General features: G+C 37.8%; 2 protein-coding genes across 5 annotated transcripts in view; both read left to right on the forward strand.

The window, feature by feature from the left end:
- Nucleotides 1-619: 619 nt before the first annotated feature.
- LOC109071927 (TLC domain-containing protein 5-like) lies at nt 620-8,270 on the forward strand. Its single transcript, XM_019088229.2, has 3 exons — nt 620-809; nt 4,085-4,284; nt 7,402-8,270. Exons 1-3 carry the CDS (start codon nt 790-792, stop codon nt 7,932-7,934), a joined length of 753 nt encoding a protein of 250 aa, XP_018943774.2. The 5' UTR covers nt 620-789; the 3' UTR covers nt 7,935-8,270.
- Nucleotides 8,271-9,606: 1,336 nt separating this feature from the next.
- LOC109107386 (rho guanine nucleotide exchange factor 12-like) overlaps nt 9,607-14,908 on the forward strand; it is a 76,518-nt gene continuing 71,216 nt past the window's right edge. For 3 of the 4 annotated variants that reach the window (XM_042724935.1, XM_042724936.1, XM_042724938.1), the window contains exon 1: nt 9,607-11,042. In XM_042724935.1, the coding sequence (XP_042580869.1) occupies nt 11,011-11,042 (32 nt within the window). In that variant the 5' untranslated portion in view covers nt 9,607-11,010. Of the gene's footprint in view, nt 11,043-14,077; nt 14,338-14,908 lie in introns of those variants that run through there. The other variant, XM_042724940.1, reaches the window with a different exon arrangement.

Here is a 14,908-nt window from a genome sequence, read left to right on the forward strand (position 1 = left end):
TAACTGTGATGTTCTGCAAAACAACAAACTTTAAAACACTTTTTTTCTTACTGGTGAAAATCAGATGGTCAAATCTATTTTCTCTCAAGTACATGGCAGTGTAAGCTTCACAGTGAACATTACTACATTACTCTCATCAACGTAGTCCATGTCAACAACAAAAATATATCTTGAATCCATATGTTGGTTATTTTGGGAAAATCCCAGGCATTTTGAGCAGTATAGGATTATAAAAATATGTGCTAATATAAAATTAAATTAAGTAGCCTATATACAATTGCAAAATAAATCTATCTATCAGTATTTTTTTACTTAAGTACATAAAAAATTGAGTACTTTTGTACTTTCACTCGAGTAAAATTGAAAAAGGAGTACTTTTACTGGAGTAATATTTTATTATACGTATCTGTACTTTTACTCAAGTACTTAATTTGTGTACTTCGTCCACCACTGATGAGGACACAAATCACCCCACTCTTAGGCCATAGGATGGGCAGATGAATTGCCCATGAATGTAGTGTGGAATTTAGCCGGGGGTATATTGGGAGTGCAGAGTCTAATCTCATAAGAGGCTCAACCCGCTTGAGGCCGGGTAGAGAAGAGGAAGTGAGTGATCAGAAGCATTGTAGTTTTAAACTGTGATTGTGTCTGTTGTGTCACACCACTTTCAGGATTTTTCTGATGGGGTTGTCACTCGCAGTTGGATGTCCTGATGTGACGCTGCAATGCACTGAGAATGCAATTGGCTGAGGAGCTACTTCATGGATTTACCAGGATGTTTAGGTCCTTATGCATGAGTTGTATCTGAGGTTGGTAAATAAGATTAGCGCAAAATCCTTTTGAGCAGTTAAGTCTCAACTGAGATGATATTCAGCATTGTAATATGTCAAATTCAAAAATAGAGAAACATTTATCTGAAAGAAAATGTCTTGATTGTATGCAGACCATGTGCTTTTTAGTATCATACTATCATTATTATAGTTTTGAATTATTATATATGATATATAATGTGTGTGTGTGTGTGTGTATGTGTGTGTGCGTGACCCTGGACCACAAAACCAGTCTTAAGTGCTGGGGTATATTTTTAACAACAGCCAAAAAACATTGTATTGATTTTTCTTTTATGCCAAAAATCATTAGGATATTAAGTAAAGATCATGTTCTATGAAGATATTTTGTAAATTTCCTACCATAAATATATCAAAACATAAATTTTCATTAGTAATATGCATTGATAAGAATTAATTTGGATAAATTCAAAGGCGATTTACTCAGTATTTAGATTTCTTTGCACCCTCAGATTCCAGATTTTCAAATAGTTGTATCTCGGCCAAATATTGTCTGATCCAAATAAACCATATATCAATGGAAAGCTTATTTATTCAGCTTTCATATGATGTATAAATCTAAATTTCAAAAAGTTGACACTTAGGACTGGTTTTGTGGTCCAGGGTCATTTGCATGTATATGTATAAGTGTGTGTGTGTGTGTGTGTGTGTGTGTGTGTGTATATATATATATATATATATATATATATATATATATATATATATATATATATATATATATATATATTATTATTTATTTATTTTTAAATGAAAATAACAGATGGTGCTTTGGAAACTAGCTGAATAATATAGTTTTTTTTATATATTTTATTTTATATCAGTTAACCTTTATTTTATTTCGATTCACAATGTCTGATGCAGACAGAAATTTTAAGTATTTTCTACACAGATTATTCATATCTTAAACTTTCTATCTATTTTGTCTTTTGCTGAGATTAAATTAATTGGTCATTTTGATCTCTTAATTAAGGAGCAAAATATTGTCAAATATTGTCAAATTACAATATTGTATGCACACCAGTGTTATTATCACTATGATACTACGAGAGTACTTATTAATATTTTAAATGAGTTATTAGTTTATTTTCATATTTTCTGTTTGCATTTTAATTTTACTTAAAGTTTTAGTCATTTTGCTGCGTTTTTGCTTTTAAAAAATATTTATAGTACTCGTTTCATGTTAGTTATTTTTGTAAATCAAGTTACATGAAACAAAAATGAAAACTGTTGACTTGGCAACTAGTTTGTTTAAAAAAATTCAGTTAAAGCTTATTTTATTTCAAGTTGCGAAAATATATTTTTTAAGGTTTCAGTTGTCAGACTCTGTCCCGTGTTTTGTATGTGTTCCTGTCGCCATTGTGTTGATTGATTTAATTTCAGGTGTTTCCTATGTTGTTTCATTGATCCCAGGTGTGTCTATCTGCAGGCCCCTTTGTCTGTGCATTTAAAGATGGTTCAGTTCCCAATTCCTTTGTCCGGTATTGTTTATGTCTACATTGCTACATGTGTTTCCCTGTTTCTTTTGGATGATTAAAAGTGGTAAATTTCTTCTACGACTCCTCCCTCCTTTGCTCCGTGCTCCTACACAGTAGCGGACCGTGACAGAATACCGGACCCAAACTGTAAGCAGCACCCCCTCTCCCCACGTTTATTTTCTGTTTTTTGAAAAGTGTTTTGTTTTGTTTTTTCTGCTCAAACCGTCATGCCTACATGGATGAATGAGCGAGGTTCATCACAGAGGCTCAGGCAAGCCCAGACCCCGTCATTTTCGCGAGGGCGTTTGTGCCGCTGGCCCTCACCAGCTCCCTCAAGGGGGAAACCCTTGCGACGCTATTCCGGATTGGAATGACATTCCATCATCCCATGGAGCTCCCAGACACCACCAACCTCGGCTGGAAGGAGACCGTCATCCGGAACCCCTCCGCCGGCAGTTTCCGAGTCAAATTTGCCAGCCATTCCCAAGTCAAGCCTGCCGTCCGTGGCTCACCCACGCCTGCACCCATTAGAGGCTCTCTCAAGCACGCTGGTTGTTAATTTGGCAAGCCAAAAGGACGTTAATGTGGCAATCCTGCCAGCCCCAAAGCTCCCTCCAGTGCCCGCTCCTCGTAAGTGCCCGCTCCTCAAAAGCGCTTTCCAGAGAACCCTCCAGTGCCTGTTTCTCCTAAGTGCCTTCCAGAGTTTGCTCCAGTGCTGGCCCAAGCCCCAGAGTTTGCTCCAGTGCTGGCCCAGACCACGCCATTTCCCCCCGATCCAGAAGAGGAAACTAGGGGTGAGGAGAAGGGTGTCGGCCCAGAGCAAAGCCCAGGAAGGGCTCCCAATCCCCAGTTAAGCCCACAGAGGGCTCCCGTTCCCGAGTTAAGCCCAGAGCGCCCTCCAGTGCCCACTCCTCATAAGCACCTTCCAGAGTTTGCTCCGGTGTCAGCCCAGGCCCCAGAGATTGCTCCAGTGTTGGGCCAGACCATGCCTTTTCCCCCCGATCCAGAAGAGGAAACTAGGGATAAGAAGAACTCCCGATCCCCAGTAGCCCCAGAGCAAAGCCCAGGAAGGACTCCCGATCCCCAGTCAAGCTCAGGGAGGGCTCCCGTTCCTGAGTCAAGCCCAGGGAGGACTCCCGTTCCCAAGCCAAGCCCAGGATGGGCTCCCGTTCCCGAGTTAACCCTAGTCAGGGCTCCCGATTCCCCGTTACTAGGTACTAGGGTTCCAGCCGTAGAGGCCAAGGCGGGGGCAGGGGCCGCGGCCTCAGAGGCTGCTCCGCCATGGCCGCCCGAGTACCCAGATCCACCACTGCACCCCAAAGAGTGCCCAGAGTGCCCGCCACCCATCCCCGTTGGATGTTATGTGGCATGAGGTCACGCCTTCCGGAGGAGGGCGTTATGTCAGACTCTGTCCTGTGTTTTGTGTGTGTTCCTGTCCCCATTGTGTTGATTTAATTCCAGGTGTTTCCTATGTTGTTCCATTGATCCTAGGTGTGTCTAGTCTGTAGTCCCCTTTTTCTCTGTATTTAAAGAGTGTTCACTTCCCAATTCCTTTGTCCGGTATTGTTTGTCTACATTGCTACGTGTGTTTCCCTGTTTCCTTTGGATGATTAAAAGTGTTAAAATTCTCCTGTGACACTGCGCTCTTACATAGTAACGCACTGTGACATCAGTTTTATTTAACTATAAACCTGATGCAGACAGGAATTTCAAATATTTGCTGCACAACTGTGAATGTCTTATTAATATTTCATCTTTCAGTGCAAAGATGCCTTTGATTGTGGAGACGAGCTGCAGTCTGATTGGCTGGCTCTTTCTGTATGTGCTGCTGTGTCACTTGAACAGTGAAAGAGATTGTGAGTGGAACTGCAGGCTGGTAACTCTGCTCCACGGCATCCTGATCGTCTGTGTGACTGCCTACATTAGTTTCATTGCTGGGCCATGGCCTTTCACACACCCAGGTAAGTTGTCCTGGAAGGTTTTAATCAAGTCACCTTTATTTATGTAGCTGATTGTGTCAAAGCAGCTTTACAGTGTCAAAAGGAAAATGGTTTGTCAGTAATGCAAGAGGACAAAGAGTAATTTTCCAGATAAAGTTGTAACCATCTAAATATGACATACTGAATAATATTTAGAAAAACAAAACATTTTATTTAAAAATGTAACACTTTACTGAAACTTTCAAACAAAACATTAAAAAAAAGTGTACTCAACCTTATTTGTAGAGTATCATATTGAAAACAAGATGATGCATCTCAAGGGGTTTATTCCAAATAATACCTTTGTTGACATGTTTGATAATGCATATATGGCTCATATACTGTATGATAAAGGACTACAGAGCACCTCAGTTTTATTCAGAGGCCCAAACTACAAACCCGATTCCAAAAATTTGGGACACTGTACAAACTGTGAATAAAAACAGAATGCAATGATGTGCAAGTTTCAAATTTCAATATTTTATTCAGAATACAACATAAATGACATATCAAATGTTTAAACTGAGAAAATTTATCATTTTTAGGGAAAAATAAGTTGATTTTAAATTTCATGGCATCAACACATCTCAAAAAAGTTGGGACAAGGCCATGTTTACCACTGTGTGGCATCCCCTCTTCTTTTTTTAACAGTCTGCAAACGACTGGGGACTGAGGAGACAAGTTGCTCAAGTTTAGGAATAGGAATGTTGTCCCATTCTTGTCTAATACAGGCTTCTAGTTGCTCAACTGTCTTAGGTCTTCTTTGTCGCGTCTTCCTCTTTAAGATGTGCCAAATGTTTTCTATGGGTGAAAGATCTGGACTGCAGGCTGGCCATTTCAGTACCCGGATCCTTCTACTACGCAGCCATGATGTTGTAATTGATGCAGTATGTGGTCTGGTATTGTCATGTTGGAAAATGCAAGGTCTTCCCTGAAAGAGACGACATCTGGATGGGAGCATATGTTGTTCTAGAACTTGGATATACCTTTCAGCATTGATGGTGCTTTTCCAGATGTGTAAGCTGCCCATGTTACACACACTCATGCAACCCCATGCCATCAGAGATGCAGGCTACTGAACTGAGCGCTGATAACAACTTGGGTTGTCCTTGTCCTCTTTAGTCCGGATGACATGCGTACCAGTTTTCCAAAAAGAACTTCAAATTTTGATTCGTCTGACCACAGAACAGTTTTCCACTTTGCAACACACCATAAATGAGCCTTAGCCCAGAGAAAACGCCTGCGCTTCTGGATCATGTTTAGTTATGGCTTCTTTTTCGCCTACATATATATATCCAGCAATCAACAACGAAAGTCACGTTGGATTGTGTTCACCGACAATGTTTTCTGGAAGTATTCCTGAGCCCATGTTGTGATTTCCATTACAGCAGCATTCCTGTATGTGATGCAGTGCCGTCTAAGGGCCCGAAGATCACGGGCATCCAGTATGGTTTTCCGGCCTTGACCCTTACGCACAGAGATTGTTTCAGATTCTCTGAAGCTTTGGATGATATCATGCACTGTTGATGATGATAACTTCAAACTCTTTGCAGTTTTTCTCTGAGAAACTCCTTTCTGATATTGCTCCACTATTTTTCGCCGCAGCATTGGGGGAATTGGTGATCCTCTGCCCATCTTGACTTCTGAGAGACACTGCCACTCTGAGAGGCTCTTTTTATGCCCAATCATGTTGCCAATTGACCCAATAAGTTGCAAATTGGTCCTCCAGCTGTTCCTAATATGTACATTTAACTTTTCCGGCCTCTTATTGCTACCTGTCCCAACTTTTTTGGAATGTGTAGATTTCATGAAATTCAAAATGAGCCAATATTTGTCATGACATTTCAAAATGTCTCACTTTCAACATTTGATATGTTATCTATATTCTATTGTGAATAAAATTTAAGTTTATGAGATTTGTAAATTATTCCATTCCCTTTTTACTCACAATTTGTAAAGTGTCCCAACTTTTTTGGAATCGGGTTTATACATACAAATATGCAGTCTGTTGCATTTACTATTAGTTATATGGCTAAAAAGTACAAGGATTTTTTTTTTTTTTTTTTTTTTAATGAGCTGACCTATATCTTCTGTATGTAAGGTTCAAGCTTAACAAAACTTGACACACATTGACAACAGGACAGTCTCAGGATGCGCAAGAAGTTTAATAAAATTCTGCCAATAGGGGGAGCTACTACTGAAAAAAAAATAACACTTAAAGGGATAGTTCACCCAAAAATGAAAATTCTGTCACTTATTACTCACCCTCATGCCGTTCCAAACCCGTAAGAGCTTCTTTTATCTTCAGAACACAAATGTTTGAAAAAAAAAAAATAAAAAAAAAAAATAATATATATATATATAATGAAATCCAAGCACTTCATAGACTGCAACGCAACTACCATGTTCAAGGCCCTAAAATGTGGTAAAATAGTCCATGTGACATCAGTGCTTTAATCATAATGTTATGCTACAAAAATACTTTTTGTGTGCAAAGAAAACGACTTTATTCAACAATTTTACAGTACAAAATTCAGTACACATATTCGTTTTACAGATGTATCCCCTGCCTTTGACCCATTCCCAGCAGCAATACAGGGCCATTCTTCCAGGTCTGACCGGTCCACTATACATTTACTAGAATTTTTCTAACAAAATTCCTGAATTGTCATATAAATTCTTAAAAAAAAAAAAAAAAAAAAAAAACTAAAATTTTTCTTATGAATTTTCCACAGAAAAATTCCTAATTTTCTTACAAAGTTTACTTACAAATTTTTATTAGAAAATGTTTCTTACAAAATGTCTTATGAATTTTCCTAAAACATTTCTAATCAATATTCCTACAAAATTATAAATATAAAAAGTAAATCTAAATATTAAAACAATATATAAATAACTATTCTAACTACACATCCCCAAGCAAGTAATACCATCAGACACAAGTATTACTTCTTCAAGTCAAGAAAACTAAATGTGGTCTTATTTTTTGAAACGTTTTTAAAGTAAGGGCTTTGTAAGGATAATATGTAAGTTAAATGTAAATAATTCTTCAAGAATTAATTGGATGTGACTTTTGAGATCTCTTCCTTTTGTTTCCAGGCACTGAAAACACATCTCTCCAGATCCTGGCTCTTGTTCTCAGTTTAGGATACTTCCTCTTTGACATGGCTTGGTGTGTGTATTTCCGCACTGAGGGTCCGGTGATGCTGGCCCACCATACTATGAGCATCCTCGGGATAGTGCTGGCACTAGAGCTCGGCGAGTCGGGCATCGAGACCTGCGCTGTCCTCTTCGGCAGCGAGATCACCAACCCGCTCCTGCAGGCCCGCTGGTTCCTCAAGCGCATGGGCCGCTATGACAGTTTAGCCGGAGATGTGGTGGACCTGCTCTTCATTCTTCTGTTTGCCTCTGTGAGGATTGGTGTTGGGAGTAGAATGCTTTATTGTGTATTAGCTTCTCCGAAACCATTGCTTATAGTGAAAGTTGGTGGGGTGGCTATTTACACTCTCTCCTGGATCTTCATGATAGATATTGCACGTTTTGCCTGCAAGAAAACTCGTGTCAAATACAGGCGATGGAAGGAACAGTACAAGCTGGATGAAGCTAATGGACATGCTGTTAAAGTGAAATAGGCCTCTCTGTGCATTAGGACTGGGAAAAGTGGCATTTTTGCTGATATACATAGCTCTATGTAGCACTTTGTTAGTTTACAGGGTTCATTTTTAATAGATATATACAGTATATATATAAAATCTGCACAAAAGGTGAAACCTCTAAAACACAGTTAGAAAAATATAAATTCAATATAGCTACTTCTATCATTTCTGACTTTCTTGAGTTTTATTAATTAGTCCACCAATTAAATTTCCACATTTTTTCAAAGACTTAAGATATTATTTATTTCCACTACATATTAAGATTTTATTGACTTCCACAAATTTATCCAAAGCAAATTAAGATATTATTCATTTTCCACGAATCTTTCAAAACATATTAAAGTTTTATTCATTTTCACATTTTTTTCCATAACATATTATGATTTTATTAATTTTCATAACTTTTGCATGACATATTAAAACTTTCATTTTAATAACTTTCCCATGACATACTAAGATTTATTAATTTATATAAAATATTTAAAAATAATTAATATTTATTTTAAGATTTAAGATTGTTTTACATTGCATGACATTTCTATGAAATATTAAGTTATTGTTAATTTTCCATGACTTTTCCAATTTCCATGAATTTCCATGACATTGATATTTTACCAAAGTGCTCGAAAACACAACTACACATTATCATGAAAGTGCAAACAGGACTTACTCAAACAGGAGGAAGCCATATGTATGTGATTAGTTGCCACTAAATCCAAACAGCAGAGGAATTTTGAAATGTAAAAAGTGGCAAACTTTTTTGATGATGAAAGAGGGCTGTTTTGAGATTAAAGGAGAATGTGGTACCATGCAGATCTTTTAGACAGTATGCTGCATGAGTCCATATGAATAAAGCCTTTTTTTTTTTTTTTTTTTTTTTTGGACAAACAAAACACTAAAGATAAATTTGTGGATTCAGATGAAAAGTGTAGTTTTTAACCACCTGCTTATTTGTTGGTCTGATTATTAAAAGAATGTGCTACACAAGAAATATTTTGTCAAAATATTCTCCGGGCCTACACCTTGTGATTATCATCTCACCACTGCAAGTATTTTTACAGTAGCTTATATACATATTTTTATTGTCAAATGAAAATAATATCTCTTTAATTATCTCTGTTTACATATTATTTTAATTAGGGATTATTGCTAAATGTTGCTGGGTATACAAACATTGAAAATATGATATTCACCCATTGCTTTGAAGTCTTCTGAACACTGATCATGTTTGTAGTTGGTTTGGCACTGCAGAACCACCAGTAGGAATGAACCGGTAGGTGGCGCGAAAGATTTAAATATGCTCATTCTGATAAATATTGACAAATAAATCACAGCTTTATTGTATCAGTCTGTCTTTCATTCCAGAATATGTTTGTTTTCTGTATTTATTTTATTCTTCTCCTAATTTGATTTTATCATTCAATTATAAGTGATATTTAAATATTGATCCGCTTCTTCATCAGAATGCCTCTTAAACATAATGATTTTGTTTATTCATCGCAGATTCTGGCTAATCTGTAAAACACCTTGTTTGATTTACTGGTTTAAGTGAGTGAATAATGCTCCTTATTTACCGCCTACTAGTTGTCAGTACTTTACCAATGACAACTAGTAGGCAAGTCTACAACACTTGATAGTGCTGTTTGCGGAAGGATACGCCAAAAAGTGGTGAAGCGTCGCAGGCGTAGGAATCCGGGATGTGATTTTACTGAAACTCGGGAATTATCTGGATTTTTGTGATTTCTTCTTAATCGTTTTTAATCTTCGTACAGCGCCAGACTGACACATGTGACAACGCGCATGTGTGTGTTTTCTTTATTTGCGCTTGTATAGAGACGGAATTCTTGGTGTACGGATTTTGTTGGAAAAAGAACGGCTAAAAGCTACTGAATTTCGGAAAACATGGAGACTAGAAGGGAAGGACTGGACTAAACCAAAGTTTCAAAACAAATTATTCCAAGAACAGAAGGAATCCGTTCGCGAGAGGAAAATATGTGTTGTTGCACATCCGTAAAGTTTGGATTGTATTTTTTTGCCGCTTTGAAACGAAGCTGTTTTGAGCAGAATTCCTGAACTGGGAACTAACCCCGCCGCTGCCCCAGAGCAAACATCAAACGATTCGTAAAGTTTGCAGTGGAAAATATGCAATATAAAATTCTAGAAGTTGAAATAGGTAGGGAAGGAATTACAATGAAAGGTTGAACCGTGTGGATGCTGAATTCCCCCAGATTTTCACACATTCGGAGTGGCCAGGACACATTCTTCTGGAGAAAAAGTCCATTCAGCGTGTAAGAGGCCTAAAAGGATGTATATTTAGTTAACAGACTTACTTTGCACTACCAATTCAATTAATGGTGTGGTTTGTACTGCAAACTGACGTTTTGTGCAGCAGTGAAAATCCCGCGTTTAAGATAAGGTTGAGTTTAGGAATGCCGAGTTGGAAGTGTTTCAGTGGGGGGAATGATAGAAACCCGTCGAGATTTACGAAGTAGAGCTTTTGCGAAGATCTTTTGGACTGACGCGAAATGCAGCCGGACAGTCCCCTTCATTCGTAAGGCAACACATTAACAAAAGATTGTTTCTCTGGCTTTACTTCCAGCCGTGCTTCGGGATTGACAAAGGCGTCTGTATCCAGACAGAGGCGAGGGGGAAGCCTGTCGGTCTGTGTGGTGGCATTTTGGCTGGGAAAATGATGAAGCGTCTCAGACAACAGAAAGTGTTTTTCTCCATTGATCCTCTATGTGTTTGCGTTTAGCGTCGGTTTTCTTTGCTAACTCTTGTATTGTGTAGCGCTACAGTCAAATGACACAGACTACTGAGACCAACGCAGACAAACCGTGGAAATATAAAACATAAGCTTGTTTGTTTCTGTTCTGTTCAAGAGGAGACTTTACCATTCACATCAAGACGGAACTGTCAAAATTGAAAAGTGTCACCCGGCTGTTGTTGTTTTGTGTTTATTTTTTTTTTTTTTTTTCAAATGCAAAGGTGTTTTACCTTGGTAAAATGCTAATTGGATAAGAGCTGAAGAAAATCAAGAAAGGAAAGCCCAATGAGCGGCACACAGTCCACGCTTGCTGAGAGGTAAATGATGACATATAATATTTACATGGTTGTGTTTATAATGATGAACTGTCTTAGGTTTATGACTCTGTTTATACATGTATACATATCCAAAACACTGTATGGTTGAGATTAATCTGCCACACTTCAACAAAATATATGCTACACAATTCACTTACACAGTTCCATGGTAAGACCCTGATGTTTGGACATGTACCATAGTAATACCATAGTATTCTCGGGATACTAAGTAAAACCTTTGGTATATGAATAGTTGTCATTCGCTAGTATATGTCAAAATAAGATACTATTAACATGCTTCACTATGGTACTGCTGTCATAGTCATTTTTTTTAATTTATTTTTTATAAAGGTGTTGTCTTTAAGAGCTCAAATATTTTCAGAAATGTACTATGGTACTGCCAGGGTTTTGGTACCCCATAGTATTCTTTACATGGTACTTTGTTGTACCATGTAAGTAAAAAAAGTGAAAGTGAAAGTCGTGACATTTGTCAAGTATGGTGATCCATACTCGAAATTGGTGCTCTGCATTTAACCCATCCAAGTGCACACACACAGCAGTGAGAAGTGAACACACCGTGAACACACACCCGGAGCAGTGGGCCGCTATATATCCAGCACCCGGGGAGCAACTGGGGATTCAGTGCCTTGCTCAAGGGCACTTCAGCCATGGGTAGTGAGGGTGGAAGAGAGCGCTGTTCATTCACTCCCTCCCACCTACAACTCCTGCCAGCACCGAGACTCGAACCTGCGACCTTCGGGTTACAAGTCCAACTCTCTCACCATTAGGCCACAGCTGCCCCAGTATTTTATTGCATTAATAATTTAGTATTCCAATACACATCAGTGTACCATGCAATTACTGTACCATAGTGCCAGTGCTGTTTATATAATTCAAGTTAGTCACCTGTTGAAATGGGTGAGTAGAAAATCAGAATAAATATCCCCATATAATAGAACACAAACAAATTTAATGCATGCTAGGTAACATTATCATAAGTGTGATGCATTTTTATTTCAAGTCATTCGGTCTGGTCTTTTATGTGTAGCTAATATGTGCAGTCAAACCTCAATTTCCACAAATAAGTCGAGTTGATAAGAAGACTGATAGGTGACCTTATGACCTTGCAGCGCAAATTTACATGTCTGTCTTTCAGATGAACTCAGTGTATGTGAATATTTTTCAAAGCAGACTCACTTTGAAAGGTGCTGTCAAAGTACTCATTCTTTTTTTTTTTGTGTTATGGCGATGCATTAGTCACTCAGGAGCCGGAGGACTGACTGATGTGTGTTGATTGCGCACACCTGTGAGCACACAGCTTGTGACAAGAAAGACTTTAGATATGTGGTCGGTATGCATGTCACTCCAGGTATCTCGCTATGTTCTGCTTATGCTGCTCTTAAGAGCACAGCTGGCCTCGATGTGAGACTCTCTTGTTGTGGTTTCCACCTCTTGAGTTTTTACCTGTATTACTAGGCCAGGGACACACATTTCAAAGAACAAAACACAGAAGCATGCTGGGTAAGCTAATGTGTTGTCATCTGTGTGCAGAGTTGTGCCTTGATGCATGTGCTGACACTTCTTTGTTTTCACACCCACTCTTTTTTGATTATATCCATCGTGCAAACTGCGTGAATACATAAGAGGTGTGCAGCAGGGCGGAAACTCTCAGTTTAGTGTCAGAATCTGAGCAGGGTATAGCTGGTTTTGTAAGGTGATGTTCTGTGATAGTGATCAGGAAAGACAGGTCATCTCCTTCAAAGGCAAGAACAGGCCACCTGCTCTCAGTTAGACGTCACCGTCTGCTGTCAGTGATTATCAGATGGACATTTGTTTGTGTTATTTGAGACCTATTTATTTTGAAAAGGAAAGTTTGGATAAGCATCAGTGTTTCATGTGTAAAGGCTCTTACGGTAATCTGTATTTATGTTCATTGCTACTGAACCTTTGTATTCTACCTTTGTATATTTGCGTTTGTTTTTTTTATACATTAAACTGGCTGCATAGAAATTCAAAAATGGAGTCCTTTAAAATCCTGCTAAAATGGTGGTGTGGTTGCAATACCATTATAGTTTCCATCAAAATAAGGGTAAACAATCCTTTTCCCCCAAATAATCAGTTTATAGTTAAAAAAAAAAGTCATTTGAATTTCATAAATTTATTCAGATCTGTATTATTATAAAAGATTTGGAAAGTAAATTACCTGCCAGTTGGCAAGTAGCCTTAATAGAAACTGCAGATGAATTGCTGATGTAAATAACTTGAGTGAATCAGGCCAAATAACTGTGAACTAGACAAAATAATTGTTGCGACTTGAGCATATTTAGCAATAAATGTGCCATTGCAAGTTTATTTAGATTACCTACATATTCTGCTCCAAACCACCATGTGATGACGCATACAAAATCATGATGTGCCATCATGTTTTTAGTGATGATCCAAACACTGAAGTCTGGAGTAATGGCTGCACAAAAATTCAGCTTTACAAAACATTTGTTTTAAATTTTAGTATTTCACAATATTACTAGTTAACTGTATTTTTGCTCTAATGAATGCAGTCTTGGTGGGCATAAGACACTACTTATATTGGTATATAATAATTATTTATGGCATAAATTAATAAGACAATTTTGAATTCCAATTTTTTGGTTTGAACTTCAGTCAAAGTGAAAATCTGGGTCAGTAATACACCTTAAATGCATATAAATGGTGGTGCTGGTCTGTATATTTATAAATAAATATAAATATATATGACCAAACCTACTTGATGGATAGACAGTAGGGGTGCACGATAAATATCGGCCGATAATTAATGCGCATCTCGTTAGTAAAGCCGGTTCTCTAATCTGCGGTAAATTCGTTACGTTCATTATCAGTGTGGATTTGCGCAGCTTGTCAGTTAACAACGGCTCTGTGTAGTAACAGCTGCTCTGTGTGAAATCACGCACCTGATGGAATTTACCGCTAATTAGAGAACCGGCTTTACTGACATGATGCACATTAATTATCGGCCGATATTTACCGTGCACCCCTAATAGACAGTGCCTAAGATGATGTATCAATGGCATTCATTTGCTGGAGTGGTATTTTGATTTCCTCCACTGGGCAGCTAGAGGTTTGGCAGTGAGATCAGAGAGCATGTTGGCATTTTTGGTGGAGAATTATTCTTCAGGCGGCTCTTGTATTAAATTGTATACTGGCTTCTCCAGTCTCTTCTCCGAAGATGTGTCACCAAAGCAAAGCTCCACTCAGCTCTCGTCATTTGTCTGAATAACTCTCTGCCTGGCAGTAGCGAGTGAGTCAGAAGCCTTTTTCTCCTGGAAATCTTTTGTACGTCACTACTTTAATCTCAAAGCTTCACAAAAGTGTTAAATGTTTTTTTAAATAGTGCAGGTGTGAAGAAGAAACTCAAGGTATGTATATTGTTTTTCATAGTAACATAATGGCTGTGTCCGAAACTTAAGGCTGTGGCCTTGATGACTAAATAGGTGGATTTCTTTTGTAAATCACCTAATAAGGAAACTAGGTTCAGACATCATAGCATCATGTTTAATGATCTAGAACAAATGAAAGAACAAAATTACTCATCATAGCCAAGCAAATGTTTAATGACTGTAATACATATTTCTTGCAACAAATCATAAGTTGGAAAAAATTAAAATGTTTTAATTAACTTCTTTTAACTAAAGCTAAATTTTTAACAGCCCTTGGATTCAGACTTTTCTTTTCCATTTATAGGTTTTGAAGGAAAATGTTACTTATGATTTCTTTAAGGAATAATTAACCTAAAAATGAAAAGTGACATTAACCCTCGTGTTCTTCTAAAAGAACCTCACCTAAGAAAAAAAGAAAAACTTGTTTTTGTT

This window comes from Cyprinus carpio, chromosome B5 (genome assembly GCF_018340385.1).
Source record: "Cyprinus carpio isolate SPL01 chromosome B5, ASM1834038v1, whole genome shotgun sequence".
NCBI classification, from domain to species: domain Eukaryota; kingdom Metazoa; phylum Chordata; class Actinopteri; order Cypriniformes; family Cyprinidae; genus Cyprinus; species Cyprinus carpio.

Bases quoted from the DNA above. Each gene is read 5' to 3' on its own strand.
- LOC109071927 (XM_019088229.2), top strand. From the start codon at position 790: ATGCATGAGTTGTATCTGAG. The intron at 810-4,084 runs GTTGGTAAATAA...TTCATCTTTCAG, and splicing joins ATGCATGAGTTGTATCTGAG to TGCAAAGATGCCTTTGATTG. The intron at 4,285-7,401 runs GTAAGTTGTCCT...TTTTGTTTCCAG, and splicing joins ATGGCCTTTCACACACCCAG to GCACTGAAAACACATCTCTC.